The sequence below is a fragment of the Parasteatoda tepidariorum genome, chromosome 4 (assembly GCF_982258835.1).
Source record: "Parasteatoda tepidariorum strain Cologne lab strain chromosome 4, Ptep-v5.0, whole genome shotgun sequence".
Lineage (NCBI taxonomy): Eukaryota > Metazoa > Arthropoda > Arachnida > Araneae > Theridiidae > Parasteatoda > Parasteatoda tepidariorum.
In genome coordinates, this window is record NC_141758.1 from 1,591,355 (window position 1) to 1,618,006 (window position 26,652).

Genomic DNA, 26,652 nt, shown 5'->3' on the forward strand with positions numbered 1-26,652 from the left:
ACCACAAATAAACAGCTGAGTCTAGCTATAAGCAAGCTATAAGCAAATGCCTCATTATATTTAAAACTATAAAACTGATCATCATAGCAAACAGATTGGGTACCGAAAATATTAAGCTAATTTGCCTCAAATATTAACTTCTAATCTGTTTTTAAATGTTTCTTTGAAATAATGCTTTTGAAATCAATCGAGTATGAATAAAGATTAAGGATATTTTTTTCCATTTTACCAAATAGGTAAGAGATTGATTATTTTTTGAGAAAGTGAAATCAAAACCTTTTAAGTTCATTAAAAATTAACTTTAGCACAAGTACTTTATGTGTTTACTAAGTATACAAATGTAGAAATTCTCTTTTGTATACTTAGTTAACACTGTTCTACCCTAAAATAAATGGGGAAATAATTTTTCAAAACTTTGTGGAATAAATTGTGATTCTGTCCTTCATATGTAAATGTATAATTTAAAAAAAAAAAAGAAGAAGAAAAAAACGACTGTTTTATGTTAAAAAAACTTTTAAGATTTTGATCTCTTTCTCTATGTATTTTTATATATAACTAGATATATGAGAACCAGACGGGATTTCGACAGGACGTTTTTTAGTTAAAAAAATTCACTTTGTATAAATAATGAACCAGAATTACCACAAAATCCAATACATTTGAAATCTCTCTGTACTAATCTTGATTTGACTCAAAAGTAATGCGGGCCCTTCTATTTTGAGAGCCCTTGATCTCAAAGAATTAAACATATTTTACCATGAACCAAGATGGATCCCTCCTGTATCATAGCTCTTATGCAGGTGCCGGAATTTTCTCAGACATTTTACCTTTCTAGGTTCTTGTGGAACAGGATACTGCATTTGACGGAGAAATTTCTATGATCCGCACAGCTCTGTCCTAGCTGCAACGCCACTTGAAAAAATTCATAGGAGCTGTTATGTTGGCAATCGTTTCTGACAGCAATCCCATAACACAGGAAATATTGGATTGCCATTATCATCTTAAAAGCCTGTCATCACTTGAGAAAACTATAGTACTCCAGTGGGTTCCGGCCCACTCTTAAGTTCCAGGCAACGAGAAAGCCGATTTCTGACTAAAAAGGGTGCTTTTATTAAACAGTAAATTTCTCATTCTATGCCCTTACATACTATTAAAAATCTTTTTAAAATATCTCTTAAAGCCTATGCTAAAGACCTCTATAACCATGTTTTCCAAAAGTCCTGGAGGAATGCCATCAGTTGCAGTTGCTAAATTCCGCCTAGTTACTGGACATGACTACCTAAGAAACCATCTTTATAGACTCAAGATTATTCCTTCCCCGATATGTATTCTGTGCAGCTTTGGAGAGGTTATGGACTTTGCACTCCCCTTCTCTAGGCAAGACTTTTCTTGTCAAGCATTATTGGGAAGCTAGAGATATGTTAGATTAGAGAACTCTGTTTCAACTTTTTTTTTTCTTTTTGTACTCTGTGTTCTTTCTTTTTACTTGTTTTCTGCTGTAACTATTCATAATCTGTCATATAGATTTTAAACTTGCAACTTTTTTTTAAAAAGAAAGCACGTAAATTTTTGCCAGAAGTAGCTACGAGTTATACTTTTCGAATTGGTCCCTTTCTCTTATGTTTTTTTAAAGTTTTTCTCGGGCTGCTGCCAAAAAATTTTCAGGGCTTGGCGATTATTCTGCAACAAATCATGATGCGGAAATCTCCCCCTATTTTTTTCCAGACATTTACTTTTAAAATTTTGGCACACTGTTAGAAATATCTTTCTTAACTTTTTGATTTTAATATAAAGTGTTGCGTCTATAATCGATACTATTTATAATCCTCAACTGTAGGCAATTGCATAACTGATATATTTAAAAGCTGTAAGCTAATATTAATATAATTTTTAATTTTAAATAGGCTTAACTATTAAACTTTAACATAAAATTTATTCTTAATAATCTCTCTTTTCTTTTTCATTGAATGGCATGGATTTTATGTTAAAATTCTCTCTGAGTTCTGTTTTTTTATAATTCATTATTTTTATTTCTTTTATTATGATTTGTTTGATAGATTGCTTATGAGTTCCCTCCCTTCTTTTATCACAAAGCATTTATCATAACAAATGCTTATATTAAACTTTTTTATCTTCAAAATCTTAATACTTGATTTATTTTTGTGATAACTCTATAATCTAAGTATAAACTGTTTGTATCAGCTTCTTTAAACTGTTTCCTATTAAAACTTGGAAATGAAGTGTAGCATTGATTCTGATAATAAAGATATAGGCGTTCCATCATGCAGCAATAGATCACACATTTGATGTTACATTAGAGGTTACCTCTTCCCATAGTTTGTCAAGGGGGCATTTGATCACAGTAGAAAATTATCACATGTCTGTACAATAATTGTTGTGAATAGAAGTGATTTGCATATAGTTATTTTCTTTATTATTTTATGTGTTAAGTGATTAGCTGTTGGCATCAAGTTTATGTAAATAGACTCATTGGATAAATATTTCACTACTTCTTTACACACTAGCTGACTTCTTAAAGTCATCTGCCTCACATACTGCATCCACACAGTTGCTTTGTAGCTTGTGCTAGACACAAGCATCACTTCTATGTAAGGCGAGGATGCTACTCCGTGTGATGATCCTTCGGTGAGCCGAATGTGTCCGCCGACGTGGATCGACTGTGATGTGTATCGTTGGGAACTTATCGAATGCTCTCCAGGGAACTGTTACAGTTAATACACAGGATGCTAAAGATGTTTATTCCTTCCTGCTTAGCGAGCTTGTTATGTCTGTTCCGTCCTGGCCAGCTGTGAATGTATAGTAACTGCCCTTATTATGTATTTATCAGTTTGTAGCTTGTGCTCTCTAGATAAATACTTACGTTTTTGAATAAAAGTTATTTGCTTCCCGTTGATCTTCTGAGCCTTTCATATTACTAATGGACAGACAATACAGAAAGTTGGGCAAATTACACTGACAAGCTGCATGGGTGCGTTACAAGTGAACGTAAAAAGTAAGATAGTTGCAACTTATGTGTTAGGGGGAGATTTTTTATAGATTGTTCAAAAGCTATTAAATTTATGGGTCCCTCAAAACACATATTAATTTAGGTTTTGCATCCCACGTTTCCATATTTGAATGTTTGACACACTTTAGCATGTGGGAAATGACCCTAGTGTAGGTTATAAGAACACCATAATCTAGGGATTTTTTTTCCACTTTATTGTGCTATTTCAAAAGTATTTTTTATTTTCAGATGATGGAATTTAATGAGCAGTGGTTTGATACTTGCTCTAAAGTAGGTTGTGCTGCCAAAGTTGGAAACATCAAATTATTAAAGCAACTCATTAAAGAGAACTGCCCTGTGGATGTTGCTGACAACAGAGGGTGGAAACCCTTACATGAAGCTGCAGCCATACCTCCCACTGAAGAATGCTTAGCAGAGCTCTTAAAGCATGGTATATATTGTGTAACTTAAAAATTTTAAATTATCTATAAGTCTTAAGAATTTTTTACTTGCTTTTAATTCATGCAGAAAAGAATTATTGAAACTATTAATTTGTAATCGTAATGATTACAAAAGTTCTCTTTTCGCATTGATCAATAACAATTTACCCGTACCTGTAATATTTTTTTTTAATTATCATGTTTAGAATGATGGTTAAGACTAGGATTTAACAAGACAATTTTCATTAACTTCTGGATAATTATTATGGGGAAGATGTTGGAAAAAAAAAAGTTTATCCAACTTAGAGTAAAAGTTTTATTCCTATTAAAAAAAAATCCGTGAAATCTAAATTGCTCAAAAAATGTCTGTTGTTAAACAGTAAAGAATAACTCAGATGTCTTAAACCTCTCCGAGCATCAATTAAGAAATTGTGTGTAATCATTGCAATAACTAACAAAAAATTATCTTGCTATATGCCTTATAGTGTTGCTTTTAATTCACATTTGTGATTAATGCAAGGAGCTTTACACAGAAAAAAATACCAAAGTTTTACAAACATACATAGTGTCCTCTATAGTTTTGACACTATTGAAAAACAAAAAGAAAATTGTGAAAACATTATTAACTATTTAAAACAAATGTTTGAAACAGAGCAAGAATGATGCTTTAATAAAACGATTTCGTAATGTATGAATACTCCATGAGTATTGTGTGTACTGCAAATAAGTAGCACAAAATTAAATCTTAAAAACAAAAATGGGGAATAGAAACAATTAAAGGTAACAACCTTTTTATCCATTTTCTTAATTATTGTTTTTTTTTTGCTCTATAGTTTTTATTTTTGGTAATTTTGACCAACTGTAGTTTAATGAGTGAATTACCACAGTCCCTTATTTCTTTTTAATAACACGTTCATGTGTAATAGTCTTCAACAAAAAATTAATTATGAATAATGAATATCTGTTTCGTTAGATTTAAAGCTAAAATGTTTGAATTTTGGTAGGATATTTATCATGAATATTATCAAATTTATGTACCTGAAAATAGATTAACTATCTAGGAAATCAGGGGGGGAGGACCTATTTTCAATTAAATATGATAAGAATGAATAATATGTAACCCCATTTGTTTGCATAGCATTTCTAGATATTGGTCACTGGTCCTAATGACAATTGATTATTTACCACCTATGATTTTAAACTCTGATGAATAATTAAAATTAAATATTTCTGATCAGAAATATGAAAGAAAAGTTGTTTAAATTTCAGAAATTTTATGTTGCTAATTAATTGTAATATTATTCTTCCTTTTTAACTTGTATCCCTATTTTTCCAGAAAAAACTGACATCAATTGGCAAACACATGAGGGAGAGAGCGCTCTGCTTTTAGCTTGTAAAAGAAGACAAGGAAGTACTGCAAATGAGTTTGTTAAACTTCTTTTGCAGCATGGAGCTGATCCAAATATTCCAGACAATGAATCTGACACTCCTTTACTACAAGGTTAAAAACGTTTTTGGTTAAATAGTGTTTAAATTATCTTGTATAGAGAAGATAAAATTAAAGCTGATAATATATTTTAGTTATTGGTCCTTTGAACCAGTGACTAGATTTTCTTAATAATTTTCCTTGTAATATATTTATTACCATTTTTTTGGTGTAAGTGCCACGACTCTTTCGAAGAAAGTTAATTTCATTTTCGACCTGTGATGTTTATGAGGAAATAATTTTTCCACTTGTCTCACAGAAAATAAACAACTGAAGGACGATCAACGTTTTTACCCTCTAAAATTACAATCCTGTCAAAATCCAAATCGTAAAAATTGAAACTCAATTTTGTTTAATGCATTCCATCTTGAGAATGTTTAGTGTGTGCGTTATTATTTCTTTTTATTCCTGTTATTATTATTTCTTCAACAATAGATAGGCACCTGGAAAAAATAAATCACAGAAGCAGAGATTTCTTTTTCTCTGTGTTTCATAGATTTGTTAATGCATTTTGAATTTAGAAATTAGAACTATGTTTATTGAAACATTTAAAACGTATTTTGTAACTTTTAAATTATTATTTTATTATCATTTTAAAAGCATTACTTTTATTTTTATCCTATTTTTTACCATGCATGCTTATTCCAGTATTGCCTATACAGTATACTTGGTGCTGCCTTTTTGCCGGCCTGTTAAAGGATTTTAACTTTTTTGCTGTTTAAATCATTATGACATAAAATCTTTGCTTATTAATATAGATAAAAGCATTTTTTTATTCTACAAATGCATATATATTATGCACACTTTTTTAAGTGTAACTCATGTTAAAATTAATACCAATATGCAATGTGCTACACTATTGCGCCATTTACACTGGAGACCACTTCTGACAACTCCGTTTTATCGCACTATTGTACCAGGCTTCTGCTATAAAAATCGGTAATTACATTTTATTTTATTTATTAATATTTGAAAAATAGATATAAAAAGTTTTATTGGAAACTGATTTTTGATCCCTTGAAAGGTACTGCTTCACTACTGCATGCCTTGTAACTCAGCTGACACTTCTTCTTTTATAATCATTGTTCTTTTCTTAGCCTTTGGTCACAGTACACAACCTTCAGAATGTTAACAAGAAAGTTTTCAGCATCGTGCATGAATGTAGTTTTAAATATTTGTTTTTAATCAAAATAATAAAAAGCTATATAATTAGTAGAAAAATTAAACAAGTTCATTCGGATGAAATGTTATAATTTATTTTATGTTTATTTGTTTTAAATATTAACAGTTGCATTCTTATATTTTCAGCACTACGAAATAAAAATGAATTTCTTGTTGAAAAGTTGGTGGTCGCTGGAGCTGACGTCAATGCGACAGATTGCAGTGGCTGGTCCCCTCTCCATCAGGCTGCGAGCAGTAAAAATCCGACCCTCGTCAATTTCCTGCTCAAAAATGGTGCCAACATCGATGCCCGAGATGAATGCAAATTGACTCCTGTTTTTTCTGCTGCTCAGCATGGTTGTGAAAAAAGCTTGAAAGCCCTTCTTGATGCAGCAAAAGAAAAAGGTACTTCCTTCCCTCCTCTTTATTTGTATGTATGATTATATTAAATACAAATAATTTATCTGTTCATGTCTCTTGTTATTGCATAATCTTGTTATTGCATAATATTAAAAAATTTAATCTGTAAAAGTAAAGAAAATGACAAGAAATGTTCATTTAAATTTGTGGCACCTATAGGTTTATTTTTGTTTCCAGAAAATTTTTAGAAATTCTGAAAGACATTTTTCTGATGCTAGTTTGACTTAAAGTTGAGGATTTTTTCGTCATTATATTTATGAAGTTATAAGAAAAATTATTATTTCAAAAAAATATTTTTAAGCATAAGATTGATATGACATTTATTAGAAAATCTTGCACTATCAAAATCGAAAATTTTTATCTTCAGTATTAAGAAAACTGTACTTCATTACAAACATTGATGTTAGATAATTCACTCAGCCACTAAAAGTGAGTTTTGATCAGTTCTATACGACATAAAATGTGTGTTGTCCATTATATCTCTTTAATATTATTTACACTAATATTAAAAGTATTCAATATGTTGTTGTTTTTTACTTACCTTATAATATCAGGAAAAAAAGTTTGAATGTTTTATGGCCGCTTTGTGCTAATACAGTATCTACAAAAACTGAAGTCCCCATTCATCAAATTTTACTCTAATTGCATTGAAAAATGTACATTTAAGATTAGTATTCCTTTATATAAAAAATTAAGTTTTTTTTTTTTTTTGAAGAAATAAAATTGATTATTTGTTTCTATAGATGTGATTTGGGTATTTATCCTTTAGTAAATACACAAAATCAGGGTATTTATTATTTTTTGTTATATTTAAAGCATGCAGCATGATTTGTGTTGCTTATAGTTCTGGAAATAATATAACATCTTGAATTTTCGAAAATAAACTTTAAAACTTAAAATATATTAATTCTTAAAAAAAAAAAATTAATAATTTAAAAACTATAAATACCTAGCGAAGAAGCTGCATTGTTATATTACAAAAGCAATGGAAAAAAGTTTGTTTGCATTGTGCATTATCACAAACTAAACATTATAATAATTCCTGAGACAATTGTATAAACTAGAGGAAATGAATAAGTCTGGGCCAGATTAAGCGTATGCGGGGGCCCTAGGCCTGTTAAATACGGTGAAATGATCTCGGGGGTTTAATCATTACAAAACGGCTTTAACAAAATATATTTAATAACATACACGGATGATGGTAATGATACAGTAGCATGGGGGAAACTGATTACAATTAATGATATGATTTCACATTACTGCACAGAGCGCAATCTGTTTAGTTTTAGAAATTATTATTATTTACATTGAGAAATGTTATTAGCACTTCCCCCCGATGAACTCTTAGTTCATAACAAATTAATCATTTCAAAATATTAACCAAAAATATAATATAATCTTACCTTTTTACAATATGAGCCATTCTTAATTATATAAAGATTATTAATTAATAATATTAATCGAACTCATAAAATACTATGTTTCATCAGCATTAGTTCAAACCTATAACAAATTATTGCATTATAAATGAAATTATTGAAATTTAAATAAATGAATATCAATTGATGAAATTAAATTACCACATCATGAATAATAAATCAAACAATTTTCACAACACAAATTCTTTCACCTGCGAAATCTTTTCATTTTAAACAAACATCTAAACAAGAAAAATATATATCTATGCATATTTTCTTTAAATCAAAAAAGTTTAAATAATATCTTAAAATAAACTTAATTTGTAAATTAAATGTTTATCTTAAGCAGTATTGTCAAATAAAATGTTCAAATAATAATAAATGTGAATTTAAAATTCAAATAGAATATTCATATTAATTTAATTGTTCACTTCTAAATTATATAATAAATTTATAGGACGTTTTATTATTGACGTATCTGTTTTCAAAGCACATGCTCTTATTTTGTTATCACGTCCTTGAAATGTTTCCACAACTTTTCCAAGTTTCCACATGCTCCTTGGAAGTTTGTCATCATGAATCAAAACAATATCATTTACCTTAAAATTTTGATTACCTTTATAAGTTATTATTTAGAGAGTAGCATTTTTTTTCTTTAGCCGAAGTATCAAAAACTATCCGTAACTTTGTAGTTTGTTTATCATTTCTAATTACTGGATGATGAGGTAAGTAATAAACCATATTTGTAACTATTGATTGATCATTAACAGGTTCTACTATTCCTTCCGATAATTTTTCTTTACAAACAGTAGATAATTGTCATGCAAAGAAGGATTTTTATTAAAACGCGATGTTAAACTAATTAACCTTCTTTTAGATAAATTAAAATTGTCAGAAATTTTTACTTTATCTTTAAATGGTAATTTAACCACGTATCAGCCATCCTGAAATTTTATATTTTGTTCAAACCGTTTTAAAGTTTCTTGTTCAAAAGGTGTATTCTACATTTTATCATTAATGTCTAAGCTCTCAATATCCCAAAATTTACGTAACTGTAAATTTATATCATAACAAGAATTATTTTCGGAAATTAATTCCTCACAATTAAATTTTTCCTTACAATAACATAAATTTTCAATAATAGAATCATTTTTTAAATCTGAATGAGTAATCCCAGTTATGCTTCCTCTGAGTAATGTTTCGAGATAAAACAAATATTTTGTCAACTCCTTAAGTACCCAGTGTGGAGTTTCCAATAATAATCCTCTCGAGTTAATATATCAATTGAATGTATTCCTTTCGAAAGACATAAATCAGTAAGCCCAAAATCCTCAAGAAGCAACTTTATTTTATTATTATGCGGTGGGAAAGATGCACGTGTTATGGTGCTTGAAACCAATAATTCAAACTCTGACCTTCGAGTAGGATATTTTTTATTGCTTATACTCGTCTTTATGATATCAAATTTTTTTCTTGCGGTTCATGGCTTCCAAAAGTATAAACTAATAAATTTTCCTTTGCTGCTTATCGGGAGATTAAGCTTTTGAGCTAATTCTCTAGTAATGAATGACCTCATAGATGCGGAATCAAATGAAATATTTATCTCCTCCGTTTTGTCTGCCGAATGCAATTCCGCAACACATGTTTGTAAAAACACTGATTGAAATTCCCCTTTCCGCCCCTCTTTGACATGAGAAATGCTGGCTACAACTGTATTTTTCTCTGTGGTTTCTTGCGAACTTTCGTTTTGAGTTTTCGGAATTCCAAAACAAATTATTTCGTGATGAGATTTACTATTAAATTTTTTACGAGGGATAATTTTACTCCTACATTGTGAACTTAAATGTGCTTTGCAGAAACATTTAAAGCAACGACCTTCGCGCATTAATCTATCTCTTTTTTCAGAAACCGACATTTTTTCACAAATAAATTAATCATGTTACAAAACACACAATTAAATTTTACATTAATAGCCAATGCTGAAGCTGTGGGAATATTCAATCTGAACTGTTTTTTATTTATTACTTCCCTGGAATTATAATAATTATAGTGTTTATTTTTCTTAACATTATCATGGAATAATGTAGATGATTCGCGTACTTGAATTTCTTCCTTAATAAATTGAACTAATTCAGAAACATTAAATTCTGGTTTTGATTTTCGTTTGCTGTTGTATTTTAAAGTTAAATCTTCTGGTTATAGTTTTAATAATATAGGGCATAATAAATGTCCATATGTTCCAGAGACTACATTTAAGCTTTCTAATCATCTAATGTTTACTTCTAAATTATCATATAAATTTCGCAATGCTCTAATATCACTAGAATTTGTTACGGGATCAAGATTTAATAGACGATTCATATGACTATTAATCACTAAATCTTCCCGCCCAAATCTATCTTTTAACAATTCTATACTTTTGGTATAATTTTCTTTTGTCAAAGCAAACTCTTTAATAGCATTTAATGCAATTCCACCAAGTAAACTCTTTAAATAAGTAAATTTTTGTATCTCAGTTAAACTTTCGTTTTCATTAATAGCAATTTGAAATTGATTCCAAAATTCAAGCCATAATATTGTTTTACTGTAAAATTTATTTATGGTTAGTTTTGGAAGATTAACTGCATTACTTTCTGGAACAAATTTAGATTTTTCATATTGTGCGCTGTTAAATGATTCTTCTCCTCCCCTACTTTCTTTAACGTTTTCTTTCAAAAATCTTGCGATTCGAGATTGCCATTTGATTATTTTTTCCGAATATTCTTCAATTCCAGTAATTTCAGTTTCTATTTCCTCACTTTTAATTAGTGGTTCAATTCGATTATTTATTGCTTTTAAACTTCTATTTTTATCAATTAATTGTTCTTTACAATCTATTAATTCTTCGATCTTTTCTTTAGTTTCAACATTATCATCATTCATTAAATTTTCAATTTTTGTTGTTAATCGAGTTGTTAAAGAGCGAATTGTTTTTCTTTTATTCTTCAAATCATCATATAAATCCATTATTTAAATCAAATGCACTCACCTTTTTCAAATTCTTAGTCCCAGGTTGGTGCGCCAATGTTAAATACGGTGAGATGATCTCAGGGTTTAATCATTACCAAACGCCTTTAACAAAATATATTTAATAACAAACACGGGTGATGGTAACAATACAGTGGCATGGAGGAAACTGATTGCAATTAATTATCTGATTTCACATTACTGTGCAGAGCGCCATCTTTTTAGTTTTAGAAATTATTATTATTTATGCTGAAAAATATTATTAACAAGGCCATTCAAATTTTTGGGCCCCTTAGATTACATTTTCTTCTCGTATATTTTTTATTTATTCAAATATAAAAGTATTTATATATCTTTCCATTTAAGAAAGCATATTTAAAATTGAAATAAATAATAATAAATTGAATTTTACTTTATTTTATTAAATTAGAACTAAAAAATAATCATAACATTTTGAAAATATTTGAAAAATCATTGTTTTTCCTAATTTTTCAAAATTTATTTTCGAAAAATCCACTTTTAGGCCTCTAATCAAAAAATCCACTTTAAGGGGGCTTAGTCTGGCCTAATGGCTAATCCAGCCGTGGAATAAGTATAGGGAATAAGATTGAAGTTTATGAAAATTATTCATCTACATTAATTTAATATAAATGATAAAACTGATACTAGAAATTTATCCAATTTTTTTTAATTAAATTAACCATAAAACTATTTTATTTTAAATAAATTTATTTTTTATTATGTAAATTTAAAATCATTCAATATTTTTGATAGTTTTTTTCTGCATTGATTCTGCATCTTATTAGAAACAATAAAAATAAAAAATTCAAATGTCAATGACATTTTAGTAAAATCTTAACATTTCGTTTCAATTAAAAAAAATACTGACCTAAGCAATTTAATTTTAAACTACTATTAAACAAGAAGTAGTTATTGTTTAAAAATTATCACACATGACTGAGTTATATTTATTAAAATCATATTTACTATTTACCATTCTATGTAAAATACTGAATATTAATATTGTTCCAAGTTTTTATTTTATTTTACAGCAATAAGCTTTAATTAGTTTCTGAAATTAAAATATCTTGTGATTTGTTATCGATAAATATGAGAAATTTCATAAGTTTTTATTGATAAGTTTTTCTCTAATGTTTATTGATATAAATAATTAAGGAAGATGAACTTTATGAATTCTTAAACTATCAAGTCTTATTTGATAGTTATATTAGTTAGGAATAAAAGATATTTGCATACTAAATTTGATTCAGATAAATTTCTATATATTTGTTGGCTTTTGTTATCAACCTCAATTGCTATGTCCTAATCAGACTTAAGTTCATAGCGTTTAATTTATTAAAAGCATTATTTTCCAAATCAATTTTGTGTATTTAAATGACAAAAATTAATAATACTTTTTTTTCATTCCTGTAAGTATTATTAAATTTCAGTTCCCTAAAAAATTGGATATAGTGAAACTTAATATATATTTTATTTATTTATTATATTTGGCATAATAAATATTGTATGTAAATCTTTATTTAGAACTATAAGTTTAACATGCAATTTAAAATATAGAAATAAAAAAGTAGTTTTTTTTATTCTCTCAGAACAGTTTTTTTCATAAAGGAAGAAGCGTAACAATCCCATTTAATCTTGTATAATAAACTTTTTAAAATAAATTACTTAAAATCTGAAAAAAGGTTTTACATTTTCTGGAAAAACTTTATCAAAAATATTGGGTTATGAATAGAATCAATTTTATGAATAGAAATGTGAATTTAAGACAATCGATGGAGTTTTTCATCTTAGTAAATAATTAACTATTGATAATAAAAGCAAAACTTAATTTTTTCTTGAATATATATAATTTTGTAAAACCCAAATGAAAAACATGATCACTGAATTTTCAATAAAATTCATGAATACCCTGGTATTTATAAATTTTGGGTAGTTTCCCCCAAGTTATTAAAACCTGCATATTTTATTTCTTAAAAAAGGAAACTTTTTCGTACTAAAATTATAAAATTGATATATCAGTTCATTCTGTCACCCGAATTAAGTCAGTATCATTCATTTTGTTTTTAACCCAGTAGGCTCTCTACTTTATTTATTCATGACCATCTTTATTCCTTGGCCTGGTTAAGCATTTTAAATGAATTTGGAGAAAATAATTTACAGAAGTCTCAATCTTTTTTTAACCCTCTCCTAAATTCTTTATTTCTATATTTTTAAATGCCACCCATGATAGAGTAAAATTTTCAGATGGGATTTTGATTATTGAGACAGTAATTGCAAATTCAGTTTGAATGTTGCTTCAGAATCTACACATTCAGCATTGTTCTTAACATTAACGCAATTAGGAGATGACCTAATTTTGCATTCATGAACCAGAAATCTGACTCAGCTGAAACAGTGGATCCAGGTTTTGACCGTTTATAAATATTTTTTAATGTATTATTTTCATTATTAGAGGTTTTAATGTTTTAATATATTCAACATGTGCATTTTAAGCTTATCTTGGCGTTCAATTAAAAGAAGCTTCTTTATTTAGTTGACGGTTAATTGAAGGAATAATCATGTAATTATTTATTTGCTATTATGAAACTTATTAAGGATATGGTCATCGCATGTATTTCAGGCAATCTGCATATTGTTGTAAACATGGGGGCTGAAGACTGGGCTACACCTCTCATGATTGCAGCCCAACAAGGTTTTGAAGCATGCGTAAAGCTACTGCTAGACTACGGGGCAGATCCAAATTTGAAGACTTCAGACAATGCGACTGCTCTACATATGGCTGTTCAAGCTAACAATACTACGTGAGTCAATTCTTTGTTTCATTTATTTTCTAAATAATTTAAAGGTGTGTATACCTTTGAGCTAAATCTTACCAATAATTGGACTTGAGCCGTGATCCCTCAGGGGATAGAGCTTTCGCCATCCTATTAGGGATGTAACGAATATTCGTTCGGTATTCGGCCCTTTTGCCGAATATTCGGCTGAATAATGAAGTTATTCAGCTGAATATGAATATTATTAGATATTTGGCTGAATAAATTCATAATAATAAAAAAAGATATTTTTTTAAATGTGCTTTTAAATATATTTAATCTTGAATATTGCAGAGTTACATTTCACTGCATTAATTATTAGCATTAATTATTAGCACTGCATTTACTCAATTTAAGTTGTATAATACATAAGTGTATTTAATAATGTTACATAAATAAAAACGTTTTCTTGTTGCAAATTTATCATCATATGTATTTAAACAAGCATTGGAATCTTTTACATTAAATACAAATATATATAGTTTGTTAAATAGAAGTGTGAATACTATCTGAATCAGCAATTAAAATGTATTTGTGATTCCCTTAATAATATCTATTTATCAATAATATGCACTAGAAATATATGATTATATAATTATTTATTATAAATGTAAAACATTAATTATCCATTTAATGGATGTCTTGATACTTAGAGAAACAAGCTACTTAACAAGCTTAATTTTCCGGGTTTTAATAATTTTTCTGACAAAAAAGAAAGTTAAGAATACATTTAACAGTAGTAATGAGTTCTTATTTTAAATAAAATAGCATATAAATTACAAGTATAACTATAACTAAAATATGCTATTATTAATTATTTAGATTTATAAAAGCCATATTGCCTTGTTATTGGCATCAAGATATTTAAATTATTACAAAAAATAAATCAAGTTGTTAAAAAATTTTTAAATATACAAAGATTAAAAAAGCAATTTTGTTAATATTTATTTCATTTTTAATTTAAAATTTGAAAATTACTTTAATTACAAAATTACAATCAAAAGAGAAATTTTTAAAAAGTAAGTATTCAGCCACATTGCTATTCGTTACATCACTACTTCCTGTGATGTGAACCGGGTTCAAATCCGAGCGATGGCTGGTCGATACAAACTCTGTACCCGGCTTTCACCAACAACAGTGCTGATGTAAAATATCCTCAGTGATAGACAGATCATGGGTTAGAATCCTCTTGCTGTCAGGCTGAGAGTGGGAGGTTTTCATCGTTTTCGTCACCATGTAAGGCAAATGTGGGTTAGTCAATTTTATTCTCCGCGAATTACAATTTACACATCACACCACTCATTGAAATGCATAATCTACATACCATATCAACTGAATTTTATACATAAGTAAGTCATCCTGATTCATATACCAACAATTTAAACATATCGTGATTCGTTTTAATGCAACTTAAAAACCAAACATTACTATTTGTTTTTATGCGATTTAACGAAAAAGACATCAGCATTTATAATCCCGTGATTTAAAACCAAATATTCAAATTTTTATTCACATTATCTTAAAATCAGAAATTGCTTTTCATTTTTACAAGATTTGATTAAAACATCATGGTTCATATTCTCGCTATTTTAAAATCGAACATCATGATTCTTATTCACAAGTTTAAAAAAAATCTAATATTGGTATACGCGTATGTACTCGATTTCAAAGTGTTGATGAACAAATGGAATAAGTTTTCTCTCTGGTCTGCTCATAATTCAAAACATATTTGTGATCTAAATTCAGTGTTCATGCAGACAATTTAAAAAATAATAATTTAAAAATTTTTATATAATTTTCCCGCAGGTATATATTTTTATGTTTTTATAACTCAAGTATAATCGAAATCTGTGTGAAGAATTTAGATCTGTATTAACAATATTGTTAAAAAAAATATAGGTATTTTTATTTCTTAAAAAAATATGGTTTAAAATTTTGATTTTTATTCAATTAAGCTTTAATATGTAAGCATCAAAATTTCATAAAATAAGACAATTTATTTCTGAAAATTAGAATTTATAGTTTTTTTTTAAATGCAAAAAGTTACACAGGAGGTAAAAGCTGGGCAAGGAAAAAATTAAAAGTGACCAATATAATTGTTTAGCGATAACTGATAATTTGTTTTAAAAAATTATTATTTTCATATTGTTTATTTTTATTCTATACAGAATTCTAAACTCAGTATAAATTATTATGTAATTTGTTTCGAATATGCAATTTGTTATCCTTATCTTCCTAAATAAATTTTTACACTTATATCTAGTTAAGTTAAATGAATTTATATTATTTTTAGTTTATCGAAGATTTTGCCTGAGGATAAAATTACCATTGCAAATTTTATTAAAGCTATGATATTTTTTAGTGATTTTAGATATTATATTTTTAATTAATTTTCTATTTAATTTTTTCTTATGCTATTTAGCAATTAAAATACAAGAACTAATTTTCCCTTTGAAGTTATAATGTTAGTCAACTCTATGCAGAATACTGTAAAAATACATGTGGGACAAAAAAAATCTTTTTTTTTTAATATTGGTATTTGAAAACTTGCAGGTTTTATCTTTTTAAAATAAATATCTTATAAATGGAAATGCACTTAATGAATTATTTTCATGATTTCCAAACGAGATATAGAAAAATCTTTAAAGTTGTTAACCACTTAATAAAATTTTTTTTAAATTTTATATGATTAATTTCGCTTTTGAATTTTTATCTTTTTATTCCTTTTTATTTTATTCACAATATTTTTTAAGAAAAGATAAAAACAATTTTTTGCATTTGAAGCAGTATTGGACTTAGTAAATGGTCTATTCTAGTACTTTATCTAGCTAAGTTTTAAATCTTTGTATTGTACAGTTATGTTATGAGATAGTTTTTTTTTAGTTAGTTTATTATAATAGTTATTCAAAACTCTACAATACAGATAAAACTAGCATTGTAATTATTTCTCCAAGGAGACTTATTTATGCTTCTATTTTTTATATGTAAGGCTGCTATTAAAGCTACTATTGTCAAGGAAAATTGAAGTGTAAACAATATTTATATATATATATATATATATATCTTTTCATGCAAGTAATTTTAGATAATAAAACTTATGTAAAAAATTTCAAATAAACTGAGTATGCTTCTACATTATCGGCACATAATAATTTTCTTTTATTCAGATTCTAATAAATGATGTTTTTGTAATCATTCATTAAAATGGAAATTTCTTACTTTAGCTGTGATGAATCATAAGTGAGTGTATTTAAGGCTCCTTTTAAAGTAATTGAGTTATTTTTTTACATCTAAAAATTAACTTTCTGATATCATTCTAAAATGTTCTGAAAACCACATATTTTTCCCTCAATTTGGTTTTCAAAAGATTTTTTAATAACATGATTACATTGAAAAAGGACTCAAAATATTTTATACTGTAAAATATTTATTAATAAATAATAAAATAATTATAATTCTTAGTTTCTGATAAAGTTATTCATTCCAAGAGTCTGAGTTTTTTTTTTTTTTTAAAAAAAATTCTGGGATGTAAAACTTTATTTTTGCTTGAAGTGGAATCAACTTTATTTGATAACAATGCTATCTTCTAGTTGTGTGAGCAACACTATTTTTCTTCCCTATCAGGTAAGTTGTACATCTGGCGTCATATAGACTATGAGATCCCGATAGGGGAATCGTCTATATAACAGGTTGTGCAAATGCCTGAGGTCTGGTAAATTCCATTTTTTGCATGCTTGTGAAGCACTGTGTCTTCGTTCTTTTTCACATCGCACTGTGTGTGCATGTTGTCTACATTATGATATATTTTTTAATAAAACTTTATTTGCCAGTAACTATTTTTGTATTTCAAGTTTAACAAACAACAAATCCAAATAATTAATTAGATATTCTATCATCATAAAAATTGCACACATTTTAAACTTTTTTAACAAAAATTACTGCTTGAAAAATTTAAAGCTTACATTATTTCTATTAAAAAAAGATTTTTAGATTTATAAAAGATGATAATTAAAATTCTCCTCTATACTTAGTGTATAATCCTATTCTATGTAGTTAATGAATAATTCTAAGTAAATCAATTTTGTTATTAGAAAAAACTTCTTTGATGTTACTTGAATTATTATTTGTAATTGTGTTTTACTTTTACTTTGTTTTTAGTTTCAACTGAAAAATATTTTTATCTCAAGTCATGACAAATTAAATTATATGAGGAGTAGTTATTAAGAATCACCAGATTGATGTTATGTGTATGCTTAATTTGAAGAAAAAAAAACTGCTAATAAACCTGACAATATTAAATTTTTTAATAACTGTGATTGTAAAACTAAACAAAAAAAATAATATGTGTACATATTTTACAATTTGTTACTTTTTTGTATTTTTGTTGTGCCATTCTTCAATGAAAGTGTAGCTCCAACGGTGCAATCGGTTAAGATATCTATCACCCCACTGGGATCGTGAATTCAGTCCTGCGAGTGGGCGTGTAACAACCAGCGTACATATGCAGCAGAGTGCTTTTTAAATCAGCTGTTGCTGAAAATCCTTTCATTGGTACTGTTGACATTGGAGATACTTGGTACATTGGAGAGAAAGGTACTGTCAGCTCAGCCACTGTCCTTTTTGTCTGACACGAGTCCATTCTGACCATGATTCTTAAAAGATAGAACTCTTGGGAAAAGGGCACTTGGTTATGGTTGAGTGATATGGTGTGATAAAAGTGTAAAAATATAAAATCATTATTTTATAAAATAAAAAAAATAGCAATCATGAAGAAAGAAAATTCTTATTAAACTTTTAGAAGAAGTGTCATTTTATCCTAATTTAGTTGCAAAAACCTATATATATTTCTGCGCATGAAGAAATGGAAAAAGGATAGAATATTAAATTAACACTTTTAGAGAAGGAGAAGGAAAACCTAAACATTATTTTTTTTCTTCATGGAATGTTACAGCTTTTCTTATGGTTCATTTTTAAGTGCAAAACTGACTACATTTTCTCTATTTCAATTTCAGTTGTTTAGAAATTCTGTTACAGAACATGTTTCTGAAACCCATCATCCAAGCCTTCCATCCAGAAACATACATCTACTCAGGAATGATTTGCCCACTGCATTTAGCAATTGAATGGAAAAAGTAAATTGTTTTTTTTATTTCCTCTCTTTTTTTCTCATACTCAAAAAAAAAGAAAAACAGTTATTTTTTTCTTCATGAAGTTGAAGAAATATTTATTTTCAAAACAAGATCAATTCATTTTTTCACAACTCAAACTTTGTCCATTCTTTAACATACATGAGCAATTCTGGTGATTAAACACTTTTTTCATTCCATTCATTAAAATATGTAAATGTTTTAACTTTTTAAGAATGTGGTTATTTGACAAGATTTTTTTTCTGATTCAAATTTTGATAATGAAAAAAAAATGGCTTTTTTTTTCCTTTTCACACCACAAGTGATTGTCAATTAAAAGCATTGATTGGTAAAATAATAAATAATTGTTCAACATGAAAAAATACTTAGGCTGGGACATTAATGCAGATACCATTTTGGATAACAAAGTGCTATCTACATTGTAGGTTTGACTGGTGTTACTGCCATGTTGCATTATGGATTGGTGTGGTAACAATGAGTTTAACCTAACCCAAAACTTGACTATCTAGGGATTCTCTGGGTAGAGTTAGTTTTATTATTGTCACTCTCTACTAACATCTTACGCTAAGCATTTCAACTCATGTGCTAGAAATGAAAAGCAAGTTTATTCAATATTTGATAGAGTCCCTCTGTGCCATGATAGCTTGTGTTGTATTTATTCCACTCAGTTTTCGCATCCCACTTATTGGCAACCCTAATTGACCCAGAGATTCTCTAGATTCTAGTCTCTAAGTAAGTCAGCCTGCTTGGCCAACTCCATTGTCACCATACTAATCTGTGGTGCATGGTTTTCTTGGAAGTTTAAGGTACCTAAAGGTCTGATTTCTTTTCAAAAAATTTTTCATTTTCAACTTTAACGGCATATATAATTGTTTTATGATATATTTTATGTTTAAAAATATGGCATTCATACCTGCCAACTCTTCTGTATTTTGTGGAAGCAGAGTTCTCACTAGGAATAAAAAAGGGCAGGGTGCTACCTCACAAAAAAAGGCACTCACTTAACACAGTAACAATTTATCAAAATGTGTAATATCATGTAATAACTGAGTTTGATCCTTAATGATTTTTAAGTTACCTTGTTATGCTATTTTATATGTATATTTTAAAAAGTAATTTTCATTCATTATCTAAATGAGAGATAAATTTGTAGTTTATAAATTATAATTAAAGGCATGGTAAGAGACAGTCTTTGTGAATACATTTCTTTTTCAAAAATAAGTAAACTAAAAAAATTATTTTTTTGAGAAACAGCTTAAAAAAAAATTTTCTATAATTTATACTGAAAATTATTAGAAAATGAACATTTAGAAGTGCATTTTTTTAAGGAAGGTATTTATTTACAAAATGGTTTTAAGGTTTAAAATTTTTTTAAAAAGTATTATGGATTGAAAAAACAGAAACTTCTAAAAATTTTGCCAGCTCGAATAATCCTAACAAAATAAATATAACTAAAAACACGGATAATATTTGTGTGTAATTATTATTTTTTTAGTTAATTAATTTTCTTGAAAATGGAATGTGAATAAAAAAGGCAGTGTTTTTAATAGAGGATGGGATAATTTTACAAAAAGGACATTTATAGGTAGGTATCAAGGGGCAGGCAGAGCGGACCATCCTTCTAAAAACTCTTCAGCAGCAGAAGATATTATATATTTATTGTTGTAGCAAAATTTTACGTTCATACTTAATTCTTGTTTTATCAAATTGAGTTTAAATTGATTTTGACTACCATTAAGTTTAAATAGTTTAAACATACTTATATCTTGCATTGTAAGTGTTGGAATGTCTACTTCAATATTTCTTTAATTGATATTTCAGTACCACTAGGAAAACACTTTTTTGAAAGCATTATTATGGTTGTCAGGTAGGAGCATAATAATAATAATGAAATTTAACTTACAAAAATGGAGAAATGTGATAAAATCAATCTAAAAAAGGTAGGTGTTTGTGGAAACCCTATTACTATGAATTTTAAATTATAGTTTTTGCACCACACCTCCATTGTTCCACCTTTGGGTGACCAAATCCATGCTAGTGTAGTTTCTGTGAGTGTGAAATATTTTTAGAGAATTCATGAATGAATAATTTTATTCCAAATCAGCCATGCCTCTTTGAAAGTTCTCTTAGAAGCAGGATTTGCCCCAGACAGCTTGTATGACTGCAGGGATTCTGTGCAGGTGACCCGCATACCCTACCTGTGTTTCCCAGAGTGTGAATCTGCCCTCTCCTTTGCTTGCTTCAAAAAAGATACCATGTCCATAGCCGTTCTACTCAGCTCGGGTGCAGACCCTAGCCCTCCAGTTGAGACAGCATATCACCCGGCCATGAGAGGTTTGTCTTTTTTGTTTAAGAACCAGTTATGTTCACATTTTTATTAGAGGGTATTGCTTTAAGAATGTTCTCTAAATGCTCTCATGTGTCATGATGCTTTTTTGCAAATAATATACTGTTATCATTTTAACTGTTGTGATTTTGTAACAGTTATTCATAACTGTTAGTTTAAGTTTTGTCTCTTTCTGGCCAGCGCCTTCTTGGCTGCTTATGAAAATGGTGAAGAATTCTAGAAAAATGAAGAGGAACCTAATTTTTCAATATTTGAAAAGTTTCACCATCATTGCATTTTTAAAGTCTTAAAAATATTCAGAATTGTTTCTTAATTTACATCTTCCAAAGGAAATGGCTATTTTCTCTAAAAATATTGAAACATTTGTCTGTTCTCAAAATGGGAATAATTTGACATTTAAACTTGTTTATTTTAATCTTAATCGATATCTAAATAGTTTATTAATTATATAATAGCATTAATATTTTTTTGCCATAGTACGTAAAACAAATTGTAAGTTTTTATGAATTGAAATACTTCTTACCTATCAAAATATTTTAAATAACTTTTGATTTTTAACAAATATATTATTCAGTATTTATTTATTTTTTAATATTTTTTATTTTATACTGTGAATATTTTGTTTAAAGGTGTGATGTGTTTTTAACAAAAAGAAGAAGAAAAATCTTCCCAAACATTTTTCTGCTTTTAAAATTTAAGAGTTTAGTTTTTTTTTTTTTTTTTTAAATGAGTTTTACTTTAGTATAATTTCTGGGAGAGACTCTTTTTAAATATAATTGACTTTTATCTTTTATTCAGAGCACTCTGTGCTGTTCTTTTCGTTTCATTAGAATTAAAAATAAATTAAGCAAAAATAAAAAATTTGAAAAATGTCTCTGTATTTTTAAAATTATTATTTTTTGTTGTTAATTTTATGCCAATATGTATTTTGAAGTAAGTTAAAAAAAAAACTTTGTTTTTTTATTTCCAATGCAGCAGGCGATATTGACATAGACGCTGTACAGAGATCAAAAGAAAGGAAAAATACAAATACAGAAAGATATGATATATACAAAATACAAAAACAAAAGCAAAACGTGAAACACAAAAATTAAATGAAGAACTTAAATTGAACAAAAGTTCTCTGGCCTCCCAGTATCTGGAGTAGATGCAGTTCTTTCTGAGAACTGAACAGTTGAGAAGTTGTTCAGCATTCATCGTTGCACCACTGCGACAGAGAGGGCAGGCAGGAATATCCACTATTTTAAGACGGAAAAGATGGGCGTATAAGCAATCGAGACAAAAGGCTGCTACAGCACTGCTTCTTGGGCAATCGGGGAGATTAAGGATGTCATTTCCCCACGATTTTTCTTTTGTCCGTTCTTTTAGCAATGATATATGTGTTGTCTTAATTGCATGATTAATCATTAACGAAGTGGATTTATAGCTAACCAAGTTATTTGGGGTTTGATTAACAAAGCAACCTTTTTGGCCAGTGCATCAGCTTTTTCGTTGCCGGGGATACCACAGTGAAAAAAAACATTGTTACGGCAATGATTGAATACTGGTACAATAAATAAAAAGGGCAAATTTAAATAGCTATCAAAATTAATAAATGTAAACAACAAAACAATATGGTGGAATAAATAATTACTAGGCTACCCCGGTCTTTCCTTCTGATCTGTTGGCTGCAGCGCCCTCTGTTGGGGAAACAGAAATTCATAACATTAAGTGAGAGTTGTATAAAAATAGAGATGTTTGTTAAATGCTTTAATTTTTATGTCATTAGCAATAAATGTTCACAATATTGAGGCTCTCCAAATTCTGATTGAGAGCGGGACCAACCTCAACTATCAAAGGAAGGAATTTCCATCGAACGAGGTCTTCCTCTCTGCCCTCCTCTCCACCCAAGACATCCTCCGCCTCCTCCTCTACCATGGCTGCGACCCAAACCTCTGCTTTCAGATAAAAAACGACTACTGCTTCCAGCGCTGTGCTTCCAGATACATCAAGAGGAATGGACTGACTCTGAGAGAGTTTCTGAGAGTCATCCTGCCTTACCTGGTTGTCTCACCCCACATGCAGACCTCACTCGATGCCCTCAGTAAGAGATATCCTGAAAATGTCAGAGATATTATAGAAGAAATAGGTAAGCTATTTTTTTATATTTTATAACTGTCGTTGAACAGCTGACCCAACTTTTGGGTTTAAGACTACTATTGTTCAACGCCATAGCCTTGTCATTTTGAACACAATCCAGAAGGCAAAGGAACTCCTGGAACAAGCACTGAGAGAAATTTTTGCCTTCGTTTAGGACTTTTTGATGGGTCTAACCCGCATTTGCGTTACATAGAGTAGAAAACCTCCCATGGTTAGCCTGATGTCAAGGGGACTGTAACCCATGATCCGTCTATCACTGAAGATATTTTATTTTAGCACTGTGGTCGGTGCAAGCCGGATGCGGACTTCGTATCGACCAGTCATTAGTGGGATTCGAACCCGGTTCATCTCATTGGAAGGCGAACATTCTATCCCCTGAGCTATCACGACTCTACATAAATGACATTGAATTGACTAGTAAAAAAGCTATGAATATTATTAAAGTAACACATTTCGTTTGACACATATCTTAAAATATGATAAACACTTCAGATTTCATTTCTAAAATGAAGAAAACATTTCCAGGTCTCTCCAAATAGGTTTATACAAAATCTAAGTAATGTGTAAAATGTTTTCAACTCATAAAATTTGATTTTTTGAACTAATAATGCAATTTCAAGTTAATGTTCATTAAAAAACATAAAATTAATTAGCTATGAAATATGACTGAAATAATTGTAATCATAATTATAGAATTATGTTAAATATTATTATTACTTTTAAATATTATTGACCATAAAAAAAAATTAATATGAAATTAGCTTTAACTTGAATGAAACTTTTTTTAACCTAATCCATTCCATTTGAAATTTTAAATCAGTGTAAAATAATTTTTTCAAAGGATCTTTCCTATGTAATAAATAATACAAGAAGTACAAAATATTTTGTATTGATGGATGACATATTTTTGTTCACAGGCCAGCCATCCCCCCTCCAACAATTGTGTGTGATACAAATTCGCCAGCATCTGTATTCTGTTCATAGAAATAAACTTCCATTTGTAATACATCAGCTGAACCTGCCTCATCTTCTCACACAATTAATATCCTGCTCATCCCAATAAATATCTCTTCAAAGCACTTTTTTGCATTCATGAAAAATTGTAATTTATTTACTGCTGTTGAACTTCTTCATCTGTTGTTGCAGTTAGAGATGAATGAAAGTCTATCAAACAGAATAAAGAAACAATTCAGCTGCTGAACATGCATCGTATCTTTTTGAATGTAAGCCCATCTGTGTTATAAGCCAAGAATATGCTTCCTTTTTTATCGAAAAATAAAAATAAAAAAATTTAGTTTAACTTGGCAAAACGCTAAAGTTAATTAGATGCTACCAGCGAGAGCTAGCATGTTTGACTTTTTCTGTCTGTTTGCTATTTTATTAGGATGAGCTGTAAAAGAAAATTTTATTTTAAAAAAATATTCCTTTGCTAATTATCATTTTTATGTGTTTATATGTTCCGTTTTGCAATATTTAATGATGTATCATTAATGTTTGACCGAGGAAAAAGAATTAATAGACTGATTATAAGCCAACCCTTTAAAAAATTCTGAATTTGATCTATGTTTGGAAATATACTTGATGATCTTATTTATATCCAGTTCCAACATTACTAACAAACATTGTTCAAGAAATATGTTCACATGATTATCATATTCAAGTAGAGAGACATATTTCGTTTCATAATAAATATTTAATTGACTAGTTTGTTTGATATTTGTATTGAATTGTCTCCCACATATGATTTATGTTTGATGCACTCATTCAGCTAATTCATCTGTGTGTTTTGTATAATATGATGAGCGATCAAAACTTTGCTTTAAAATTTTTGTTTTTAATCAAACAGCGAAAATGATACTTTTGCCATTTTTTAGATACAAAAATGAATTAAAACAGTTTCACAAGCTGCAGTTATATGGTTAAAAAAAATGAAAAATCATGTATTGCATGCTTTGGGGGAAAAATTTAAAAATAAATTAGTAAATAAAAGTGTATTGAAATGAATGTGCGGTATAGTGTATAGTAAAGAATAGTGTGTTCAGTTCTCAAAATTAAATTGAAAACATTTTTGTGTTTTATTCTTTGACTGCATTCATATTTGCACTGCCTGATATTTATATAATATTATTTGTATTAACGAATATCATTGATATGAAAAATAAAGTCGATGTTAACGGCTTCTTCAATATTACAGTAAAATAAATTTATGTTTTTTTCATTTATTTTTTTAATACATTGATACTTTTTCTTTTTATACATGCAGATTTGTTTGGTTATTAACAAGTACAGCTTATCTTGAAATCTGAGTAAAAAATCTATGCAATCATACTAATAAGTAAAATGAACATACATTTATATTTTAATATTGAAAAACTTGTTCTTAAATAAAAATTTGATAGAATACATAAATATTTTTTTTCATCAGAGAAAATTGTAATCCTTTTTTTTTTTTTTTTTGCTTATTGAAACTCAAGTGTCTATTGTTTTATTTTCCAAATAAATTATAGATTTTTACTTATTTTATGTTATTTCTGGTTTTACTTAAAAAAAATGTTGACTGCCATGTGTAGAAAACTTCTATAAAGATATCTGACCTTGGATCAATTTACTTATTTATTTATTTATTTACATAAAAAGGGATTTTTCCTTGACTGTAAAAGTGAGAAAAAGCATTTCCTACCTGTTTAATAGAACATGAGCATGTTCTATTTGACAAATGTTCTGATTTTATAATGAATTTATATCTTATGTTTTGAAATAATAATAAAATTAGCAGTTATCCCTGTATGAATTTATAGTTTATATTGCCACAAGCATATTTATTATAAAATGATTTTGTAAATCTTGAAGAACCAGGTTGATGCAACAAAAAAAATTAAACACCATAATTAATACAAAATTAAAACAATTTGTTGACATTAAATTTTTGTGTATAATTATATCATACGAAAATTTATTATGGATGTTAACTATATTTTGAAATCCTATTGATATATTTATTATATTTGTTATCTGTACAAGTTAACAACAATTGTTGTTAAAATCCAAGAAGATATTTTATAGCTATGTTTTAAGAAAAAGTGGTATTCCTTTTAATTATTATTTTGTATTTTTCTTGTTATGTTTTTAATAAAGCATTTAAGCAATAATTTAAAGAAATATTTTGTTTCTACAGTAACACAATGTGTTTTAAAGATCACTTTTAAAATGTAAATTTAAAAGGTTGCCTATTTGGTACAGTTTGGGA

At 28.1% G+C, this 26,652-nt stretch overlaps 2 protein-coding genes across 3 annotated transcripts in view; one reads left to right on the forward strand and one right to left on the reverse strand.

Annotated features, from left to right (window-relative positions):
* The window catches only part of Fancm (FA complementation group M), a 76,665-nt gene that overhangs the window by 45,656 nt on the left and 4,357 nt on the right, over positions 1–26,652 (reverse strand). The window lies entirely within an intron of this gene.
* On the forward strand, positions 57–26,554 carry LOC107437033 (uncharacterized). Of its 2 annotated transcripts, none has more exons than XR_015432920.1 (9): positions 57–236; positions 3,257–3,458; positions 4,784–4,948; positions 6,242–6,499; positions 13,580–13,760; positions 18,785–18,904; positions 21,024–21,253; positions 22,242–23,394; positions 24,323–26,554. XR_015432920.1 is itself a non-coding variant. In XM_016048897.4 (9 exons), exons 2-9 carry the CDS (start codon positions 3,257–3,259, stop codon positions 24,466–24,468), a joined length of 1,662 nt encoding a protein of 553 aa, XP_015904383.1. In that variant the 5' UTR covers positions 57–236; the 3' UTR covers positions 24,469–26,554. The 2 variants fall into 2 exon arrangements, 1 of the variants encoding a protein (XP_015904383.1); XM_016048897.4 differs by having other exon boundaries at positions 23,035–23,394.

What these genes read in the sequence shown, in the direction of transcription:
- LOC107437033 (XM_016048897.4), top strand. Translation starts at nt 3,257, where the DNA reads ATGATGGAATTTAATGAGCAGTGGTTTGATACTTGCTCTAAAGTAGGT. An exon ending in TGACACTCCTTTACTACAAG is followed by an intron (nt 4,949 to 6,241) that starts GTTAAAAACGTT and finishes TTATATTTTCAG; the next exon opens with CACTACGAAATAAAAATGAA. An exon ending in TGATGCAGCAAAAGAAAAAG is followed by an intron (nt 6,500 to 13,579) that starts GTACTTCCTTCC and finishes CATGTATTTCAG; the next exon opens with GCAATCTGCATATTGTTGTA.